The sequence below is a fragment of the Schistocerca gregaria genome, chromosome 4, assembly GCF_023897955.1.
Source record: "Schistocerca gregaria isolate iqSchGreg1 chromosome 4, iqSchGreg1.2, whole genome shotgun sequence".
Lineage (NCBI taxonomy): Eukaryota > Metazoa > Arthropoda > Insecta > Orthoptera > Acrididae > Schistocerca > Schistocerca gregaria.
The window spans coordinates 722538605-722563182 of NC_064923.1; the positions used below are offsets into that span (position 1 = coordinate 722538605).

General features: G+C 36.2%; 1 protein-coding gene across 15 annotated transcripts in view; it reads right to left on the minus strand.

Annotated features, from left to right (window-relative positions):
- Positions 1–24578, minus strand: part of LOC126267244 (protein phosphatase 1B-like) — a 244760-nt gene that overhangs the window by 90218 nt on the left and 129964 nt on the right. For 8 of the 15 annotated variants that reach the window (XM_049972246.1, XM_049972243.1, XM_049972244.1 and 5 more), the window contains one exon: positions 7038–7092. In XM_049972246.1, coding sequence (XP_049828203.1) covers positions 7038–7092 — 55 coding nt within the window. Of the gene's footprint in view, positions 1–1891; positions 7093–24578 lie in introns of those variants that run through there. The other 7 variants (XM_049972241.1, XM_049972237.1, XM_049972238.1 and 4 more) reach the window with 2 other exon arrangements.

Below are 24578 nucleotides of genomic sequence, written 5' to 3' on the forward strand. Positions count from 1 at the left end.
TAAATGTCATTAATCTACTGAGCGTTTGTGAAAATTGTGGTGACGCAAAGAATCAACAGAATGAATCTCACCTCTGAGAATGTGTTTAACAAAATACTGCAATGCCTGAGGTTAGTTCCGCGTGGTATGTCAATATCGGGTTTTTACCAAGCCCTCAGCTTTAGACGAAAAAACTTTCAGGGAGGGTACCGAGTCCATTAAATGGACACAACCTGTTTAATTATTAAGATAAATGACACCACTTTAAACAACCATTGATTATCCTGGATACTGACAAATTTATCCAGCATGATAGTTAAGTCTGTACTTTCAGTTAGAAAAGATTCTGCTAAAGTTCCTTCTTTGTTAATCAATACCATACTAAGATACAATGATGTCATTCATAGATTATGGGATATCTCTTATGTCGTTATCTTAATGGGGGTGTCTTGATGATAGCAAGATTTCTCTTCCATTAGCTTGTTCTGTTCTTTCTATGAATCCTCTTGATTGTTATTCCGAAACACTTAAAACTATGTATAAGCCTACAGCAAATGCTGCAAAATCATTAAGTTCATCTATCAATGTACCAAGCAAAGAAGAAAGTGATTAAATGTCCCCCCTCCCCCCACGTGCACACACACTCTTTTTGCGAAAATTATTAACGAGAGCATATATTTTCTTTACCAAAGAGGACAACAGAAAATTATCAAGCATTATTTAAATGCAGAATAGTATGCAAGAAGTATCACAATCTAAATCTCTCCCCATTTTCCAATATTTATGGAACACTTCTGGTGAATAAAGAATGACTGACAAGACGGATCGCCACTCACCTTTATGGTGTAGAGTTGAGTGGCAGAAAGACACTAAAAAGTATAAATGAGCTTTGACTCTTCTTTTTCTTTGGAAGAATAAATTTAAACAAATATCCATCCTTTCTTCTGTTGACACAGCAGAGTATGTAAGTAGTTATTCTTAGCGATGACAGTGTACTGAAATTTCCCGGCAGATTAAAATTGTGTACTACCCTGAGATTACTTCACAGACAGTCACATTTAACAGGAAATCCTCCTCAAGATTGAGCAATCAAGGTACATCTCATCACCCACCTTCACAATCTTAATTCTCTTCAAACAAATTTCGGGTTTGCAGTCAGTTGTAGGTTAATTAATCACACGATATTTCGACTGGGTACCTGCCAGTCATCATCTGGTGAGCCATCGAAGATGCCGAAGAGTTTCAATAGCTCACTAGAAGATGACTGCTATGTGCCAGATGAAATATCGCATAATGAAGTAGATGACGACCAGTTGCAAGCCTGAAATTAGTTTGAATGTTTAATTCACAGGGAAAATTTTAAAATTCACAGTCTCAATTTTGCTAGCACATCTCTCTTACTGTCTGAATTTCATACAGGTTCTCTTGCAACCATTGCTGGAATATTATTCCTGTAAGAAAGGTGACTGCAGAGAATGGCTTAACCATAATCTAAAATTTGTTTCCAGGATGCAGCTGTGTGCAATGTTATGTACCTTCCTGAGAGATTATAACTGTTCACTGGATTGCAACTCAAATCTGGACTCCTGCCTACCAGGTTATGCTCTTCTTGGCCATGCTACACAGGTAGGACAACAACCAATTTTCAGCTGTGTGTCCGATGTGTGTTTTATGTGCCTGAGAGGATAAAAAGCTGGTCCTGAATTCGGAGCTACTTGTCATTATTTTCATCAATTACTCACATATTCATCTTTGTGAAATCCTCTGCACCTCTAAAGCATTCACGTGTAGTAATAACACAGTTTACCTGCTTGGTCGGATATCACATTTCACAAATAACCTGTGTATATCTACACAAGAAAACAAAATATTTAACTAAAGTCTAATATACAATAATTAAAAAAACCAAGAGTTACTAATAGTTGTTCTATTTTAATGAGTACAGTAAAATTTATATACATGTAACCTAAAATCACAGCATGCTAACTATTGCAATTAGCAGAAAACAACTGGTAAGAGTAAAGTTGGCAGGGGAAGGCATATGCATAAAACATTACCAAAATTATCTTATTATTAGGCTAGTGTGGGAGTACATAATGTCTACACATCACTTGTGCAATGGAGAAAAAATAGAAATTTTATTATGAAACATTTTGCATTCCAATAGGCGCAAGGAGTCCTGTAACGTGTTTCATAACCAATAACTCTGTGAAAATATAGGAACCAGAACATATTTCATAGAAAGTACTACTACAGTATTTGATGATTGACTTCAGTTTCATATATGACCTCGATGTTTGGTCCTTTCCCCCAGATCAACTTACAAACTTGTCTCTTATAATTTTTGTCATATAATCTTTACAAGGTTTTGCCTTCTGTCAAGCAATTTACTGTCAGATACAAATTTTAGGATTGTGTAGACAAAATTTCATGCATTATTTATCACTATGAATCAAAATACCATATGTAACCACGAAACAACTGGAGATGAGCCAGGTAATGGCAAGGATTTGTTCAAGTTTGTATCAATATCAGTTCATCACTTGCTCCCAAATTTACAGAAAAAGAAGTTTCTTGATTTCGAAAGTATAGAGACCGTTATGCAGGAACCACATATCTGTAATTTCATTTCTGTTTTGAAGAAGGAGTAATTTTCTACAGTCAGAGTTTATAATGTAGAGTCATTATAACCAATGAAAAGAGACAAAAATATAAAACTGAAGTTTGTATGGCTTAAAAACTTAATGCTGTATCTGATAAGTTCCACACAACTTAAATGCAATATATCAGATATGATTTGTGACAGTGCCATTTTCTGTTATTTCAAAAATTTAATTCTGCAATTTGTGTGTTAAAGAAATACTGTACTGCAAATCACAATCACTCCCAGCATATGCAGAAGTCATATACGATTTGCCTAAACCCAAAAATGTTTGTGTGTCATAACATATTAATCCTTTTTCTTCAATGGTGCTGAAGCAAAAGCTCTGTATATACAACTGGGGACTAATTCCATTTATTTACTGTATATAAAATATCTTTTACTATATTTCCACAAAGTAACATACTAATATTCCATTATTTGGACAAATGAAGATGTCTCAACATGACTACACTTCCAACCACATATTAAAACGATTTCTCGGGAGGTGGGGGATGCGCTACAGAACGCTTGCAATATATGCTACACTAAAGTGAGTTATATCGATAAGGCCACAGATAAAACGAACACATACACAACATGAACATAAGCATGCTACGAAAAAATTTACAAGACTGTAAGCTACCCAGCTTATATATGCAACATGGATGCACAATGAACACCAAGAAACTGAATAGTGGATGTTAAGCACAAAAAAAGTACTGAACTTGCCCTTTAACTGCTTTGAATCAATGAATTCTGCATGCAGAGGTTAGAGTGATATTTCACTAATGAGGCTTTTTTGAAACAAATGCACAACAAGTCCGGAGTCAAGTGAAGCAAAATTAATTTGCATGTGCACATACTTTCCTTCAGTATGGTCGTCTTGGCCAATTAGCGTGGAAGATGGCCACACAAATACAACTTCCTTTTTCATTTACGAACTACATTTTGACACCTACAGCAGCTGAATATGGTTTCTTTACAAAGGGAATATATCTCACAAAACAACAATATAATCAATAATAAAAGAAAAAAATTCTTGCTAAGGTTACTTTACTCCCTGGTACAACACATCAAATACTGTTTCTAACTCACTCTCTACCACAACACAGCAAAAATTAATGTGGGTGGTGAAACAGTTGTGAATAAATGCGTAAACATATCGTTTTAAGTTACAAAATCTCAACTCCGACAGTTCTTAATGCGAAAAGACAGTTTGCTTCATAAGAAAGACAAATTTTATAATTTTATTAATGTACTTGAGTTCAAAGAAATCCATTAACCAAATATTATTTATTATATTTACTGTTCATATGTAACTGAGGCCCACCTTCAGCAGATTATACACTGATTTCAGAAAATGCTCAAACGATAAACAAATTACATAGAATATAGAAAAGTGATCACGATATCTAAGAATGCTCTTCAAAGATAAGGAGGTAATCTTTCTCACCCACCTTCAATTGTTAATGCTATAATTTTGTATAATATAATCTCATTATCAACATGTAGCCAATTATATGTGGTCAACTTCCAATTCTCTCCTTCCTAAATGATAATAAATGTTATTGATATCTCTCCAAATATTATAAGCCTGTCAGTCTCATTAAGAATATAGTTATGATCAAATTAAACTATTGCTTAAAAAAATTAAAAACTTTAAATCTGCAACAATTTTAAATGTTTGAACTAATGATGTAGACGTTAGAAACTTTTAACTTGCATGACAAAATCAGCAGTACTTGACACATTGATTGCATAAGCAAGTGAGGTAACCACTAAACTTAATACTTATGCTTATTTGTAGGTTTTATGTATGAAAATTGACTACGAAAATAACAAACGTGATAAGTAAGTATTACCATTCTAATTTTCACACAAAAATATGTACATATCTTTTAACATGATAACACAATGTACAAACAGAGTAAAGTAAAGGAATAATAATAGCAGTAGCAAGAATATTAATAATCACAATAATAAACAAGAACAACAACATCTTCTTCAAAATCTCAGTGTGTAAGCAATAAAAGTCGAGGAAAGGACTAATTATTGACATACATTACATGGAAACTTCAGTATTCATAAATAAATCACTCACACAATAATTATAAACTTAATGTATGTTTCTAAATCTACAGCACTTGCAGGGCAGGGTGGAAGTTTAGCTTTAGTTCAGCCTAGAAAAGTACCTTTACTGGGAAAATATCTATTACAACATTTTATATACAGCTTTACTGTCTTCAACATATACTTTTTATGTACATTAACAGACCTATGAAGACAATGCACAAAACGTGTGTTGTGCTTACTAAGACATATGACATTACAAACTGCAGTATTCCACATCAGTTAACCAAAACAATATGCTTTGTACAGAAAAGTTTTTATCATTTGTTCTAATACGTCCTAATACACCAGAGATTAAAAGGAAAACCACTACACAAACAATTGATATTTGCAGATGTACATTTCCTTATGCCTATCTTTTTGCCTTTTGCACAGTACTCAATGGTACATAAGTCAGATGACAATTGAGGAAATTAACATGAAACAAAATATTTCTCAATACTGCAAGATAAATCTTAAATGGAAGTTTCTTCTCTGTTTTCACATAAGATAAACTTCAGATGTTTTCAAAAAATATTCCTCTGTTACAGCCATTACATTTACATTAAATTCTCATATTTTCTTGCAAGGAAAAAAATTAATGGTTTGAAGATTCATGAAATTAAAATGACACAGACCAGTAACAGTTTAAGAAAGTCACCATTATGTTTCGCTGACCCCTCTTCGCTGGGATTCAGGAGAATTCTGGTGAAAATAAAAGTGAGACTTTAGTCTGTTCTGAGAAACAGTCCAATGCTACATATATTGGTTGATAAATTTTATGCCTTTTAAAAACTGATACTTTCACACAGCACAAATGGGGAAAAATATAGCTAACAGAAGTTGTGAGAATAACTTTTAAAACATTAACCAAGAGAAAGTGTTAATAAAATGGTAATATATCAAAATTCATGCTGACATTAACAAATGAGTGGTGAGTATGCTTAGCAATTTTGCCAAATTGCTCACTCCAGTTTAAGTATTACTGCACACAGTAAAAAATACACAACACTAATACCTCATTCTATTTCAATGTTTACTCTGCTTAAGACAAAACAAGCTGAAGCCTAAAATTCTGGAAGGCCCAGAAAATTATCTGTGTCTCAAAATATACCCACTATCTCATGCTACATGCAAAGACAAGGTCACCCACTTATCTCAGAAAATTTTACCTCTTCCCGTAATATTTTCCCAGAAATCACAAAATTAAATACCCAGGTTTAATCAAAATGCTCATAATTGAAAACATATTATTATTCTTGAATACACACAGTACACAATGAACGCCAGAAAAAAATTCAGTTTGATAATTTAAGGTTTCGAAGTATATATAGATGCATTGCTAGCGATATGAAAATGGAGATTAAGCATGTAATCAAATAATTAATTTGATTGCCAAATGGAAATTCTTACCAGCACTGTCTGTTTAATTACTTTAATTTTATGTAGTTAATATTGCAAGGCATGAGGTTTTTAAAATAATACCTTTACAAATTAATGAAAGAGTTTGTGTTTGACAGATATTTCAACTATTAGAGAGTTATGCGCATGTCAGAGACAACAAAAAAGAACAGCTGTTGGACGACATTCTGGTATGGGTGATTTAAATGAGGAAACACCAAACACAACACATTAACTGCATATGAAAAACTGTTCTACTGCTCATCTTTGATGATCAGATGTTGCGCTCCACTTCTTTCCTAGGCCCATCGACAGCCACAAAATTTAAAACCTTTCTCTAGAATTTGGCTGGCAGGATTTTCTAATCTTCTCTCCATAATGGCTCAAACAATATAATTATCTGTGACATACCCATCACATCATAAAACAGAACACTCACCATTCAGTTATTAGCAATGTTAAAAAATAGATACAAATAAGCAAAAATGTTCAAGTATTATTAGATAATTTGTACAAAAAGTCACTTAAATTTTCTGAAATTTATTGGAGTGAAACCTTTTAAGGAAAAAAGCAGAGACAATGTAAAATTTTATCTACAAAGCATACTGTAAGGTAAAGTATCACAGAGAAATAAAAAGTACATTTTTAAAACATCACAGTCTCTAAGTTATTTGGTTATATTTAAATGTATCAGACCATGCCATCATGCTCATTTGTAAGAGTGTGGTTGACATGAAGATGTCAATGTTGAAAATTTTGACAGATTACATTTTGGAAAGCAAAAAGATTTTGTCTGTATATAAATTACTTTCTTCAATTAGACAAGAAATAGAAAGGGCACTGACTTAGGTTATACAAAAGACAAAGGTCAATAATAATAACAATCACAAATTCTTACACTTACACTGTCAGCATTGTTAGGACACAGTTTCTTGTAGACGCTTTCAATAAAGTTCCTCCTGTAAACATTAAAAATATAAAATTTCAAAAAATGAATTTATTTACAATACAAGTTAAGAAATTTGAACACAAACAAAAAACTGAACATTCAGGTGTCCCCCCCCCCCCCCCTCACACACACACACACAAAATCAGCATGGGTAGAGTCAAAGAATGTGATATCAACCCCTGGGAACTATCACTGAATAAATGTTTTATTCTAGAACGGAAAATCCAGGACAGGCCTCGTTGGCCTAAAGCTCATTTTCTTACAGCCTTTTTGTTGAGCCTGTCAGCAACTGTTGTTGTTGTTGTTGTTGTGGTCTTCAGTCCTGAGACTGGTTTGATGCAGCTCTCCATGCTACTCTATCCTGTGCAAGCTTCTTCATCTCCCAGTACCTACTGCAACCTACATCCTTCTGAATCTGCTTAGTGTAGTCATCTCTTGGTCTCCCTCTACGGTTTTTACCCTCCACGCTGCCCTCCAATACTAAATTGGTGATCCCTTGATGCCTCAGAACATGTCCTACCAACCAGTCCCTTCTTCTAGTCAAGTTGTGCCACAAACTCCTCTTCTCCCCAATTCTATTCAATACCTCCTCATTAGTTATGTGATCTATCCATCTAATCTTCAGCATTCTTCTGTAGCACCACATTTCGAAACCTTCTATTCTCTTCTTGTCCAAACTATTTATCGTCCATGTTTCACTTACATACAAGGCTACACTCCATACAAATCATTTCAGAAACGACTTCCTGACACTTTAATCTATACTCAATGTTAACAAATTTCTCTTCTTCAGAAACGCTTTCCTTGCCATTGCCAGTCTACATTTAAATCCTCTGTACTTCGACCATCATCAGTTATTTTGCTCCCCAAATAGCACAACTCCTTTACTACTGTAAGTGTATCATTTCCTAATCTAATTCCCTCAGCATCACCCGACTTAATTCAACTACATTCCATTACCCTTGTTTTGCTTTTGTTGATGTTCATCTTATATCCTCCTTTCAAGACACTATCCATTCCGTTCAACTGCTCTTCCAAGTCCTTTGCTGTATCTGACAGAATAACAATGTCATCGGGAAACCTCAAAGTTTTTATTTCTTCTCCATCGATTTTAATACCACTCCGAATTTTTTCCTTTGTTTCCTTCACTGCTTGCTCAATATACAGATTGAATGACATCGGGGAGAGGTTACAACCCTGTCTCACTCCCTTCCCAACCACTGCTTCCCTTTCATGTCCATCGATTCTTATAACTGCCATCTGGTTTCTGTACAAATTGTAAATAGCCTTTCGCTCCCTGTATTTTACCCCTGCCACCTTCAGAATTTGAAAGAGAGTATTCCAGTAACATTGTCAAAAGCTTTCTCTAAGTCTACAAATGCTAGGAACGTAGGTTTGCCCTTCCTTAATCTTTCTTCTAAGATAAGTGGTAGGGTCAGTATTGCCTGACGAGTTCCAGTATTTCTACGGAATCCAAACTGATCTTCCCCGAGGTCGGCTTCTACTAGTTTTTCCATTCGTCTGTAAAGAATATGCGTTAGTATTTTGCAGCTGTGACTTATTAAACTGATTGTTCGGAAATTTTCACATCTGTCAACATTTGCTTTCTTTGGGATTGGAATTATTATAATCTTCTTGAAGTCTGACGGTACTTCGCATGTCTCATACATCTTGCTTACCAGATGGTAGAGTTTTGTCAGGACTGGCTCTCCCAAGGCCGTCAGTAGTTCTAATGGAATGTTGTCTACTCCGGGGGCCTTGTTTCGACTCAGGTCTTTCAGTGCTTTTTCAAACTCTTCACGCAGTATCGTATCTCCCATTTCATCTTCTCTACATTCTGAACACTGCAGGGAATGTTTGAGTGTTTACAGTTGTTTAACAGCTAATTTTGTTTTAATTCTCTTTACAAGTCTGCACCACTTTATTAAAGCTCATGAAAGTAATCTAGATAATTTTACTAACGCTTATTTAAGTGCTATAGATAATGTATGGCATCATACGTAAGATTACACAAAATCGCTTCCAGGATAGGAAATTAATTCCAAACTAAGGCTGGATTTTAAGCCACAAATTATTATAGACAATGGAGGAAAAAAAGCAGAACTTGACTGAAAAATCCCTCACTTTATTATAACAGATCTAGATCTCAACTATTATGCAGTCATCTTCAGAGCACATACCAACATGAGACAGTCCCAAAGTGTGACACAGTGAGCAATATTGGTTTATGTACAGCATACAGGAATTTGACACTTTGGACTAATGTCACCTGTTGTGTGGATTAAAAGATGACTATATCACAGACTATCGATGTTTGGTGTAGTGAGTGGCAACTGACCCTCAATATAAACAAATGTAATGTATTGTGAAAACACGGACAGAAAGACCTTTTATTGTATGATTAGGCAACTGCAGAAAATACCACTGGAAGCAATTACCTCCGTACAATATTTTTGAGTATGTGTGCACAGCAATTTTAATTGTAACAACCACAAGTAAGGAAGATGCCAGACAGAGTGTCACTGGAAGAATTCTCAGGAAATGAAGTGTATCAACAAAGGAAGTAGCTTACAAAACACTTGTTTGACCAATACTTCAGTATTGCTGGTCAGTATGGGATCCATACCAGATAGGACTCAAAACATAACAGCTCGTTCTTCATGTGACTTCAAGAAATAATTTAGCTTATCTTCACATGACACTAAAGTTAATTCAAGTTGCTTCATTAACTGTTTTATTATTAGATAGGACCGATATAGATAATTTCACCTGTTGGACACCGGAACATAATTTTCAATTACATCACATCAAAGTATTTGTCAATATTACATTCATACATTTCTAGGAAAATGTACATCTACATCTACATCTACATCCATACTCCACAAGCCACCTGACAGTGTGTGGTGGAGGGTACCCTGAGTACCTCTATCGGTTCTCCCTTCAATTCCAGTCTTGTATTGAACGTGGAAAGAAGGATTGTCGGTATGCTTCTGCGTGGGCTCTAATCTCTCTGATTTTATCCTCATGGTCTCTTCGCGAGATATACATAGGAGGGAGGAATATACTGCTTGACTCTTCGGTGAAGGTATGTTCTCGAAACTTTAAAAAAAGCCCGTACCGAGCTACTGAGCGTCTCTCCTGCGGAGTCTTCCGCTGGAGTTTATCTATCATCTCCGTAACGCTTTCGCGATTACTAAATGATCCTGTAACGAAGCGCGCTGCTCTCCGTTGGATCTTCTCTATCACTTCTATCAACCCTATCTGGTGCGGATCCCACACTGCTGAGCAGTATTCAAGCATTGGGCGAACAAGCGTACTGTAACCTACTTCCTTTTTTTTCGGATTGCATTTCCTTAGGATTCTTCTAATGAATCTCAGTCTAGCATCTGCTTTACCGATGATCAACTTTATATGATCATTCAATTTTAAATCACTCCTAATGCGTACTCCCAGATAATTTATGGAATTAACTGCTTCCAGTTGCTGACCTGCTATTTTGTAGCTAAATGATAAGAGAACTATTTTTCCATGTATTCACAGCACATTACACTTGTCTACATTGAGATTCAATTGCCATTCCCTGCACCATGCGTCTATTCGCTGCAGATCCTCCTGCATTTCAGTACAATTTTCCATTGTTACAACATCTCGATACACCACAGCATCATCTGCAAAAAGCCTCAGTGAACTTCCGATGTCATCCACCAGGTCATTTATGTATATTGTGAACAGTAATGGTTCTATGACACTCCCCTGCGGCACACCTGAAATCACTCTTACTTCGGAGGACTTCTCTCCATTGAGAATGACATGCTGCATTCTGTTATCTAGGAACTCTACAATCCAATCACACAATTGGTCTGATAGTCCATATGCTCTTACTTTGCTCATTAAACGACTGTGGCGAACTGTATCGAATGCCTTGCAGAAGTCAAGAAACATGGCATCTACCTGTGAACCCGTGTCTATGGCTCTCTGAGACTCGTGGACAAATAGCGCGAGCTGGGTTTCACACGACCGTCTTTTTCGAAATCCATGCTGATTCCTATAGAGTAGATTTCTAGTCTCCAGAAAAGTCATTATACTCGAACATAATACGTGTTCCAAAATTATACAACTGATTGACGTTAGAGATATAGGTCTACAGTTCTGCACATCTGTTCGATGTCTCTTCTTGAAAACGGAGATGACCTGTGCCCTTTTCCAATCCTTTGGAACGCTACGGTCTTCTAGAGACCTATGGTACACCGCTGCAAGAAGGGGGGCAAGTTCCTTCGCGTACTCTGTGTAAAATCGAACTGGTATCCCATCAGGTCAAGTGGGCTTTCCTCTTTTGAGAGATTTTAGTTGTTTCTCTATCCCTCTGTCGTCTATTTCTATATCTGCCATTTTGTCATCTGTGCGACAATCTAGAGAAGGAACTACAGTACAGTCTTCCTCTGTGAAACAGCTTTGGAAAAAGACATTTAGTATTTCGGCCTTTAGTCTGTAATCCTCTGTTTCAGTACCATTTTGGTCACAGAATGTCTGGACATTTTGTTTTGATCCACCTACCACTTTGACGTAAAACCAAAGTTTCTTAGGATTTTCTGCCAACTCAGTACATAGAACTTTACTTTCGAATTCATTGAACGCCCCTCGCATAGCCCTCCTCACACTACATTTCGCTTCGCGTAATTTTTGTTTGTCTGCAAGGCTTTGGCTATGTTTATGTTTGTTGTGAAGTTCCCTTTGCTTCCGCAGCAGTTTCCTAAGTCGGTTGTTGTACCACGGTGGCTCTTTTCCATCTCTTACGATCTTGCTTGGCACATACTCATCTAACGCATATTGTACGATGGTTTTGAACTTTGTCCACTGATCCTCAACACTATCCTTACTTGAGACAAAACTTCTGTGTTGAGCCGTCAGGTACTCTGTAATGTGCTTTTTGTCACTTTTGCTAAACACAAAAAATCTTCCTACCTTTTTTAATATTTCTATTTACGGCTGAAATCATCGATGCAGTAACCGCTTCATGATCGCTGATTTCCTGTTCTGCGTTAACTGTTTCAAATCGTTCGGGTCTGTTTGTCACCAGAAGGTCTAATATGTTATCGCCAGTGTCGGTTCTCTATTTAACTGCTCAAGGTAGTTTTCAGATAAAGCACTTTAAAAAATTTCACTGGATTCTTTGTCCCTGCCACCCGTTACGAACGGTTGAGTCTCCCAGTCTATACCCGGCAAATTAAAATCTCCACCCAGAGCTATAACATGGTGGGGAAATTTACTCGAAATATTATCCAAATATTCCTTCAGGTGCTCAGCCACAACAACTCCTGAGCCAGGGGGCCTATAGAGACATCCAATTACCATGTCTGAGCCTGCTTTAACCGTGACAGTCACCAAAATTATTTCACATTTTCGATCTCTGTCAATTTCCTTCGATACTATTGCACTTCTTATCGCTATAAATACGCCTCCCCTTCACTGTCCAGACTGTCTCTGCAGTATACATTCCAATCCGAGTTTAGGATTTCATTACTGTTTACGTCTGGTTTCAGCCAACTTTCTGTCCCTAGTACTATATGGGCACTGTGACCGTTTATTAATGAGAGCAGTTCTGGGACCTTTCTATAGATGCTCCTACAGCTTACTATTAGCACATTAATATTGTTATTCCCTGTTGCATTTTGCCTACTCCTACCTTGCCACGTCTCAGGAGGCGTCTTGTCGGGCCTAGGGAGGGAATTCTCTAACCTAAAAAAAACCCATGTGCACTCCACACGTACTCCGCTACCAATTTTTAAATTACAATTAGAACTGTTCAATTACAAACAACCAAATAATAAATAAGAGAGACACCACAAATACTGTTTTTATAATATTAGAAACATTTAACAACTCTGTTAGCATAATGTCTACTTGCTATGCAATTGCTAATCAAACACCACCTAATTGCTTACAAGGAACCCCTTGAGTGGTAGGTCACAAACCCCAATTATGTTTGCAGCTTTCGACAGCCCTCATACTGTCTACATGCAACCATGCCACTGGCTGCTAATGGCAACAGGGTGTGGGACTGGAGGTATCCAATAGTCGGCACAGCATGAGGCTATCGAACGTAGTTGAAATGTTTGGTCGATGAGTAGCTCACAACAGTGCGACAGTGCTGCTGGTGTTGATACAAAGCAGAGCTATAGCAATAATAAATAACATAAACCTGCATTACATCTACAACAACAGTTGCCAAAGTTGACATTTTGTCAGAAAGGAACCCAATGAATTTTGCAGGGCGAGAAAGAAGTGGTGGATGAAATATTAGTGCTTCGCAAGATGAGTCAGTGAAATGTGTGGTGTCATATATGCTCGACTGCACGGGCAATGTACATGAAGATTACAACGAGGATGATACATGGCTAACAAGTGAAAGTAATATTGAAACAGGTGTTGAATCATGCAGTTAATCATCATTTACAGACAGAGAGCCATATATCACGTCTCCAGTGAAATGTCATAAAAGGCAATCACTGTCCAAGAAGCAGGTACTAAACATAATTACATATACAGATCATCAGCACCGTAGTAAAAAGCAACTAAGAACAGACTTCAAATAAGTCTGCAGCAATATTACAATCAAGGGAAGATAAGACACACTTGTTTCAAAAACTGGTGTTTGCACATTTCTAGGATGCTCGATAAATTTACAGGTTGTGCATGATGATGACCTACTACATTATGCACATCAAATTGATGGGACATAGATTACAGTGATTTCAAGGGAAACAGTGAATGATTTCAAGGGAAACAGTGAACGGTTTGCATAACTTAAACAGTTCTACAGAATTGGAAGACACAAGCTAATAAAATTTCAAATATAGCCTCAACATGATGATGCACAGCAACCTGTGAAATAGGCCCCAAAATCTGTGAACTAAACAAACTTATCCTACCATTCTGAATGGAATTTGTTTTAAATTCTGACTAATCAGGATTTGGAGAGGAAATGCATATGAAAGGAAGATTAACTAACAACAATGCCTTAACGCATTAGTATACAATTATGCCAACTGGTAATCTGGACAGCAAATTGGCTGGAAAGTTATTTATTATGCTTCAATACGTTTGGGGTGCTCTGCCCCCCACAATTCTCTTTTGTGTGTGTGACCTTGCAAGGGCAGTATTGAATATTTAAGTCACAGAAAGCAACAGTGGAAAATCGGCGTAAGAGAACTACAACTACGGTATAAGCACTGCTTTTGGCCAACGGCTGGTCAAAATAACTTGCTTTTGCTTGATTCTTGGTATGCATATAAAAACCATACTCTTTCAGAGTAAATTATCGCTCCCAAAAAGTGTGTGACACTGCAATTTAAACCATATGGAACCAGTGAACAAATTCAGCCCCTGAACAGTTTTTTCCATGCTTATAACACAGTATCTGCAGCTATGCATTGAAGGATAGCCAGTTTCACAATAAGCTCCAAGATGTTACACCAATATCATTCCTAGCTGAAAATCCTGCATGGTTTGTAACTCCCAAGGAGTTCATCCGTGTGATCTGTGTGATCACTGTGGCATGCCATTTTTCATTCAGTACTCATTGTACAAGTTAATGGTTTGTTTTGAACATTTCTTGGATGTCAACAATGGCCAGGTTGTGAAGTGTAATACAAACATCCCATAGTAGGTTGATCTCTGCACTGCCTGGACACTCATTTTCTGTCACCCTCTCCTGATACATATGGTCCGTAATTACCACCTAAAATTTGTCCTGTCATAACTGTTCACACAACACTTTCACATGAGCCTTACTAACGATTGAACTTGTGACCTTGAATTCAAGGTGTTCCATGTTAGTAATTACTTAAACTTACAAAATGAAATCTTAGTGTTGATATAAATAAAGAAATTATTTGGACTACTTTAATATTTATTAAAATTCTGTTCACACTAAAAAATAATGTGAATATATTTGAAACCAGAAACATGATAAGTAGATTTAGGACGGAGTATTTTCTGCGTAATTAACAAAAGTGTAATCAGTATTGTTTATACACAGCATTTCAATGATATTTCCTTAAAGTATTGTCACTTATTTTGTATCACATTCCATACATTTCATTTGTCACTACCGAATGATGATATTTTTTGTAATTGCCAATAAGTTTTGTAATTAGAATTGGCAAGTTTGTTGTGTGCAACACTATACTGATTGTTATAAGGAGTGTAAGAGGGCAAGTAGGTGGCCAGTAGTATATAAGATTTCGATAAAATAAAGAGTACACCTGAAACAACAACTGTCTTTACACAATTATTAAGAACCATGCAGTCCTCCAGATCCTTTTCAATCAAGAAATTTCCAAGTAATAGCATCTGCAGCAAAAGCACTGGAACATGAAGAGTAAGAAAAGTTCACGACATTATTATTCTGAAGATACTGAGTTACACTCATCAAATTACAAGAACTTTATTTACATCCACCATCAACTATACAAACAGATAATCAACTTTCAGTTTATTTTCTTTAGGGGACATTTGTTTTATCCCCAGTGTTACAGTTACACTGCAGACTGCTACTACTTCTCCTTCCTGAAACGTTTCTACTTATGCATAGGAGTAATGCAGGAGTAGGTTTAATAATGAATACGAAAGTAGGCATGCAAGTGAGTTACCATTAACGGCATAGTTAATGCATTATTGTAGCCAAGACAGATACAAAGCCAACACCCACCACAGTGGTACAAGCTTATATGCCAATTAGATCTGCAGGTGAAGAAGAGATTAAAGAAATGTGTGATGAGGTAAAAGAAAATATTCATATAGTTCAAGGAGATGAAAATTTAGTAGTCGTGGGGAACAGGAATTCGATAGCAGGAAGAGGAAGAGAGGGAAGAGTAGTAGGTGAATATGGACTGGGAGAAAGGAATGAAAGAGCAAGCCACCTGGTAGAATTTTGCACAGAGCATAATTTAGTCATAGCTAACACTTAGTTTAAGATTCATCAAAGAAGGCTGTATACATGGAAGAGACCTGGAGAAACCAGAAGGTTTCAGACAGATTATATAATGGTAAGACAGAGATTTAGGATCTAATTTTTAAGTTTTAAGACATTTCCAGGGCAGGTGTGTACACTCACCGCAATTTATTTATTATGAACTGTGGATTAAAACTGAAGAAACTGCAAAGAGTAGGAATTTAAGGAGATAAGATCTGGATAGCCTGAAAGAACCAAAGGTTGTAGAGAGTTTAAGAGGGAGCATTAGGGAATGATTGACAAGGGGAAAGAAATTCACTAGAAAAAGAATGGGGAGCTTTGAGAGATGAAATAGTGAAGGCAACAGAGGATCAAATAGGTAAAAAGACTAGGCCTTATAGAAATCCTTGGGTAACACAAGAGATATTGAATTCAGTTGATGAAAGGAGAACACATAAAAATGCAGTAAATGAAACAGGCGAAAGGGAACACAAACGTCTTGAAAAATGTGATCAACAGGAAGTGCAAAATGGCTAAGCAGGAATGGGTAGAAGCATGAAACACCAGGGGTAAAATAAGTGACGCATGCAGGAAAATTAAAGACACCTTTGTAGAAGAGAGATGAACCTTTATGAATAGCAACAGCTCAGATAGAAAACCAGTCCTAAGCAAAGAAGGGAAAGCAGAAAAGTGGAAGGAGTATATAGAGGGTCTATACAAGGGAGATGTATTTGAGAGCAATATTATGGAAAGGGAAGAGGAGGAAGAGGACATAGATGAAGATGAAATGGGAGATATGTTACTACGTGAAGAATTTGACAAAGCTTCGAAAGACCGAAGTCGAAACAAAGCCCTGGGAGTAGACAACGTTGTTAGAACTACTGATAGCCTTGGGAGAGTTAGCCATGACAAAACTTTTCCATTTGGTGAGCAAGAAGGATGAGACAGGCAAAATACCCTCGGACATTCATGAAATTTGTAATAATTCCAGTTCCAAAGAAAGCAGGTTCTGAAGGGTGTGAAAATTACCAAATTGTCAGTTTAATAAGTCACGACTGCAAATACTAACATGAATTCTTTACAGAAGAATGGAAAGACTGGTAGAAGACAACCTTGGGGAAAATCAGTTCGGATGTAGGAAAATATGAGCCAATACTGGTTACGGAATGGCAAACCTACTGCTGTAGCATATGTAGACTTAGAGAAAGCTTTTGACAGTACTGACTGGAATACTCTCTTCAAATTCTGAGGCTAGCAGGGGTAAAATACAGGGAGTGAAAGGCTGTTTACAACAGAAATACAAAAACCAGATGATAGTTGTATGAGTCTTAGGGTATGAAAGGGATTAGATTATATTATATTCAGTGTTCGTTCCATAGACTCAAAAATGAGATGATTCTTTTGGGTGTGGAACAAGTTTGAAAGTATAGCATAGATAGCATAAAATACACAAAACATTTGAATATAATACTCAGTATCCTGAAGAGAATGTTAAAATATGTGAATACATTTCAGTAAACTGGAACTGCTAATATTTACAGAATTAATACACTGTCTAAATGAAACACAGTTACACACTTTTAATAAATTTATCATACACAAAATATATCTAATCTCGACTGTTGTGACCAAGTGCTGTCAGAACTGAAATGTAACTTAAGCTGGTCAACAGCCCCTGTTAAGATACTCATCTATAGAGTACAAGGAGTTGCCTATCAAAAAGTCTTTCAAATTCTGTTTAAACCATGCTTTATCTGAAACCAAGCTTTTAGTGGTTGCTGACAATCTATTGAAAATGTGCCTTTCTGAGTACTGGATCCCTTTTTGAACCAAGGTAAGTGATTTTATGTCTTTACGTAGATTGTTCTTATTCCTAGTATTGATACTATGTATTGAGCTATTAGTTGGAAATAGAGATATATTAATTTCATTAAGGGATAAATATACTGAGAAGGAGTGCCTAGAATATTAAGTTCCTTGACCAGGTTTCAACATGATGTTCTTGAATTGACACCACAAATGATTCTTATTACACGCTTTTGCCCACTAAAAACTTTTGCTCGGTTTGATGAGTTGCCCCAGAATATGATCCAGTAAGATGTAATAGAATGAAAGTACACAAAGTATGCAAGGCTTTTTTATATTTATATCTCCTACATCTGACAAAATTCTCATTCAAATACAGACTTACCTAGGTGCCTCAGCAGTTCTGTGGTATTTCCTTCCCAGCTGAATTTGTTTTCAAAGTGTAACCCAGAAATTTAGTATTGTCAACCTCTTCAATCTGTTGTTCTTTACATGTTACACACATGCTGGAAGGAAATCTCTTATAGGTTCTGAACAGTATATAGTGATTCTTTTCGAAGTTTAATGACAGTGAAGTAATTTTAAATCATTTATTAATGTCAGTGAAAATTTGATAGGCAGCATTTCTAAATATGTACTTGATGTGCTACTTATTGCAATGTTCATATCATGTGCAAACAAAACAACCTTAGCATCTGGCAATGTATCAGAGAAGATCATTGATATGCACAAGAAAAAGCAACAGACCCAAGGTGAAACCATGAGTAACACCACATATAATTAATTCCCAATCAGATGCAGACAGATTGCTTACTTGGGTTGTTTTGGGGAAGGAGACCAGACAGCGAGGACATCGGTCTCATCGGGTTAGGGAAGGACGGGGAAGGAAGTTGGCCGTGCCCTTTGAAAGGAACCATGCCGGCATTTGCCTGGAGCGATTTAGGGAAATCACGTAAAACCTAAATCAGGATAGCCGGACGCGGGATTGAACCATCGTCCTCCCAAATGCAAGTCCAGTGTTTAACCACTGCGCCACCTCGCTCAGTCAAATTGCTTACTCCACAGGTATTTCTCAACTACACCCTTTGTTTCCTATTAGTTAGGTAAGACTTGAACCATTTTGCTGCACTACAGGTGATACCATAATATTCTAATTTACTTATGAGAAAGCTGTGAGTCACACAATCAGAGGCTTTAATCAGGTAACAGAATATGCCAGTAGCCTCTAATTTGTTATCTAATGAATTAAGTACATTCTCACTGTATGTGGAAATATCCTTCTGTATATCGGAAGCCATAAGGAACCCAAACTGTGACTTGGACAATATGTTATTTGCATCTCCTTAAGCACGTAACTGCATATAACATATTGTCCAAGTCACAGTTTGGGTTTCTTATGGCTTCAGATATACAGAAGGCTATTTCCACATACAGTGAGAATGTACTTAATTCATTAGATAACAAATTAGAGGCTACTGGCATTTTCTGTTACCTGACAAAAGCCTCTGATTGTGTGACTTCACAAAAAATATAATTACAACATGAAATGCTCCCCTTGAGCAAATTTTTAATAGGAAAATACCTATAACTTCAAAAATAGTCCTGTATGGCACTGCAGTTTTGAAAGCACTGTGGCAGATGCAATGCCGCTTTACACTCTGAGCATTCCCACGTTGTTCTGCTTTGTACTTTGTATTTTAAGCAAACTTTGATTTTTTTAAGGCATTGGATTGGTATGTTTTGGGAAGCAGGCCAAATATTGTGCTAGAATCATCTAGTGATGATTATCCACATTTTTTGTAATCCAGAACAGAACTTTTTTAAGCATTGCCTCTGTTACGTTTATTCAGTTATCAACATGTGTTTCCTTTCTCTGACCACATATCGTTCTTTTGGATAATGGACATATTGAATAAAGCCATATCTTGACACACAAAAAAAGTATGGTCCGACTTTCCTTCCCACGGAACTGACTCTTTATGTTTATGCCTGGTCTGCATTTGTTTCCAAGAGACAGACTGAAAACAGTAGAGCAAGGAGTTAATGTAAATTTTGATGTGTGTAACAATGTTGAAACAGAATGTATGCATATTGGAAAGAGAAAGGTTGCTAAAGCAAACAAATCTGTTGATCAATGACCAGTACTGAAAGTTGGCAGAATTCTCAGACTTAACAGTTGAGAGATCTGTTTATAAACAGCAGCATTCAATGTAGATGCACAGAAAGTAGTTTTCAGTGTGTATGCAATGTTCAATGGAATTGTCATTGAATAATGTTTTTATGATCAAAAATTGTTTTTGTGTGTGACACTGAAATAGCAAATGATGTTTTGAATAATATGATTAATGTTTCATCAAATATTTAAAAAATAGATATAAGGGCAGGGAGTCACAGATGAGAGTATTAAAATCCTAGGCGTAAACTGCTGAAGCATTCACAACAAAGCGCCAGAATTTGAAGCCCTCACGAAAAGCAGTGAAGCTCACATTATACTAGGTATAGAAAGCTGGTGGAAACCTAAAATTGATGGTAGTGAGATTTTTGGGGAAAATTTAATTGTATATTCAAAGGATTGTCGCAGCAGACAAGAAACTCAAATCCACTGAGATAGAAACTAAAGCTGCATGTGAGATTGTTCGGGAAAGGCTCAATATCACAAATGGGCATAAATTATAACTGGATCCTTCTATCCCATCTCCTGATGTAACTGAAAACTTCAAAGAAAACCTCATTTCATTTGCATGTAAGTTCCCCAATCATACTATAATCATCGGTGGAGACTTTAATCATCCAACAATTAATTGGGAAAATTTCAGTTTTGTTAAAGGCGGTAGTGACAAGACATGCTGTGAAATATTACTAAATTCCTCCTCTGAAAACCACCTACAACATACATTAGGAACACCATTCATGATGGATATATATTGGATCTAATGGGAACAAATAGACCTGACCTCTTTGAGGATGGCCACATTGGAGACTAATGTCAGTGAACATGATGTGATTGTGGCAACAATGATTACCAAAGGACAACTAAAACACGCAGAAATCTATACATGTTCGGTAAACTAGATAAAAATTCAGTAGAGTTACAGCTCAATGAGGAACCTGAAACTTTCAGCACAGGTCACGAACATATAAAGGAACTCATGCTCAAGTTTAAAAAAATAGTTGACCATGCACTGTACAGATATGTACCCAGAAGAACATTTCATAATGGGAGAAAACCTCCTTGGTATATAGTCACTGTAAAGAAACTTCTAAAATAACAGAGATTACTGGATAACACATGTAAAAAAAGCGTAGGGCTATTGATAGAGAGATGCTCGATCAAATACAGTTGGCTGCCAAGAGAGCAATGCATGATGCCTTCAATGATTACCATAGCAGACCATTGTCAAATAACATTTCACAAAATCCTAAGAAATTCTGGTCATTATAAACACTGTTAGTGGCACCAGAGTTAGTGTATAGTCCCTAGCGAATGAGACAGGAACTGAATTGAGTATAGCAAAGCAAAAGCTGAAATGCTTAACTCAATTTTCAAATGTCCCATTACGAACAAAAACCAAGCAGAATTTCTCCAATTTAACCCTCGCACCACTGGAAAGAGGAATGAAAGAAGTATCAGTGTCAGTGGTGTTGAGAAACTGTTGAACTGATTAAAGCTGAACTGTGCCCAGTTCTTGGAAAAATACACAGGTCACACCTGTCTACAAGAAGAGTAGTAGAAGCGATCCACAAAACTACCATCCAATATCCTTGACACTGATTTGTTGTTGAATCTTAGAACATATTCTGAGCTCAACATAATGAGATATCTTGAACAGGACGACCTTCTCAAAGACAACCAGCATTGATTTTGAAAGCACTGATCATGTGAAACCCAACTCGCACTTTTCTCACATGACATACTGAAAGCTTTGAATCAAGGCAACCCGGTAGATGCAGTGTTCCTTGATTTCCAAAAAGCATTTGACTCAGCATTGCACCTACACTTATTGTCAAAATACAAAACCATAGCATATTATGTGAAATTTGTGACTGGATTGAGGACTTTTCGGTATGGAGAGAGAGTCATCGTCAGATGTAGAAGTAACTTCGGTTGTGCCCCAGGGATGTGTTGCTGCTCATGTAGTATATTAATGACCTTGTAGACAATATTAATGGTAAAATCAGGCTTTTAGCAAATAATGGAGTTAACCACAGTGAAGTACTATCTGAGAGAAGCTGCATTTCAAAGTGGTAGAGAGATTGGTAACTTGCTCTAAATATTCAGAAATGTCAAATTCTCCACTTCACAAACTCATACAAATACCTTGGTGTAACACTTTGTAGGGATATGAAAGGGAATGATCACATAGGTTCAGTTGTGAGTAGATCAGGTGGTAGTCTTCGAATTATTGGTAGAATACTGGAGAAGTGCAATCAGAATTACTGGTAGAATACTGGAAAAGTGCAATCAGTCTACAAATGGGGTTTCTTACAAATCACTCATGCAACCCATCTTAGAATACTGCTCAAGTGTGTGGGACGTGTGCCAGATAGGACTAACAGGCAATATTGAATGTATACGAATGGTCACAGGTTTGTTTATCCATGGGAGAGTGTCACAGAGATACTAAGGAAATTGAACTGGGAGACTGATGAAGACAGGCATAAACTATCACAGGGAAGTCTATTAACAAAGGTTCAATAATCAATTTTAAATGATTATTCTAGGGATATACTAAATTCCCCTACATACTACTCACACAGAGATTGCGAGCATAAGATTAGAATAATTACTCCACACACAGAGGCATTCAACTTATCATTCATCCCATGTTCCATATGTGAACAGAACAGGAAGAAACCCTAATAACTGGTGCAATAATATGTACCCTCCACCAAGCACCTCACAGTGGTTTCCATAGTATAGATGTAGATGTAACTGTGAACCTCTTAATAGGCAGGAAGTTCAGTGCTCTTTAGTAAATACATTGTATGGCAAGTAGTGCCTCCCCAAGCTGTGTTATTTCATTCTTCTTTTCTGGAATCACTAACTTCTTTGACTGTTCTATACCATTCTATCCAAAGAGTGTAAGAAAAGTAATTATCTTCCATTACCTTAAATTCAGGTGTATTGTAAAAAATTTGATATATCTACAATTGTAATTTTCTTACACAAATAAGAAGATGGAAGCATATACAATGTCTAATAAACATTATGATGTAAATAAAACAGAAAGAAACTTCCACATGGGAAAAATATATTAAAAACAAAGATTCCAAGACTTACCAAGCGGGAAAGCGCCGGCAGACAGGCACATGAACGAAACACACAAACACACCTTGGTAAGTCTTAGAATCTTTGTTTTTAAAACATTATGATGTTTTATTTATGTTGAGTCTCTCCAATGGTGCAATTTTTGTGCCAGTAATAATGAATCTATTTCAACTAAAAAGGTAATTTAAAATGATATGTGAGACAGAATATGAGAAAATGTGAAATTTATAAGAAAGACTGTGTTAAAGTGAAGAAAACTGTAAGTCTGTGAAAATGAAAGGAAATCTGTATAACAGCAGCAAAAGAAATGTATCTAATAATGATTCATGACCACCAGTATAAATATCTGAAAACAATTTTTAAGTCATTTGGTCAGCTTAAAATGAAATTAAATTGTGTGGCCTGAGAGAATGTACATCTTTAATAAAAGTTAACAGTGTTATAAATCACTTGGCCAAGGCAAAGAATGTTGAAGTAAGAAAGTAATGTTATCTACAACAAAGTTTGTTGAGAAAAAGTGTGTCATTAGGTGGCTCTTTAGTCTTGAGAAATGAGAAATATGTTGATTAAGGGAATTACAACACGAAGTACATATTATTTTGTCTATTATATGAAAGGGTAACGTTTTGATAGCCATACCATTTTTCGCTATTGAGTGTCATTTAGCACCGTAATTTTTGTAAGTAAAGCAAAGCATGGGTCTTCATGTTTAATTAATAAGGTACTGAATTAGTGAAGTATATGGACCAACAATGTATTTTGTAATAGAGAAGTATATGGTAATGAAGTGATGATATACAATAAAGTATTGGAAGTGACATGTATAATTAAGTCTTATTTGGTATATATGAAGCAACAATGATTGGGGGCCCAGTCTTTGTAGTAGTTTGTTTGGCAAATCCACTTCTTTAATCAACAAGTTTGTAAAGGGAAAGAATTTGGGAGCATAACACACACTGTTAATTAAGCACAAGAAAACAGAATTTTGCTGTAGTAAAACATCTATATAACGAAAGGCAACAGTTTTATTTCACTCTAGTTACAACTGATTGATTACTGTATGTGTAATAATAATAATAATAATAATAATAATAATAATGTTGAAACAATATAAAAAAGGTATTTAGAAATTTTCAATACTAACTTATTTAATGTTTTAGAAAAATACTCTGCTAAATGTTATCTGAAATACCTGAGAGGAATAAGAAGCCTCTGGCAATGGTAATATTCTCATCTGGAAATTAAATAGTTCACTTTGAATTAGAGACCACGTGAGTCTCCAATACAGCTAACATTCCCCTAACTTATAATTTCTATTACTTACCTGAAAACTACAAAATGTATTTTATGCATTTAAAAATAGTTTTGAATCCTTTTAGGTATGTCTATTCTTTTAAGTCTGTAATTTGCTGAGCATGAATATAACCATGGACACTGTAAGGAGTGCCCAGGAATGGACTCACCA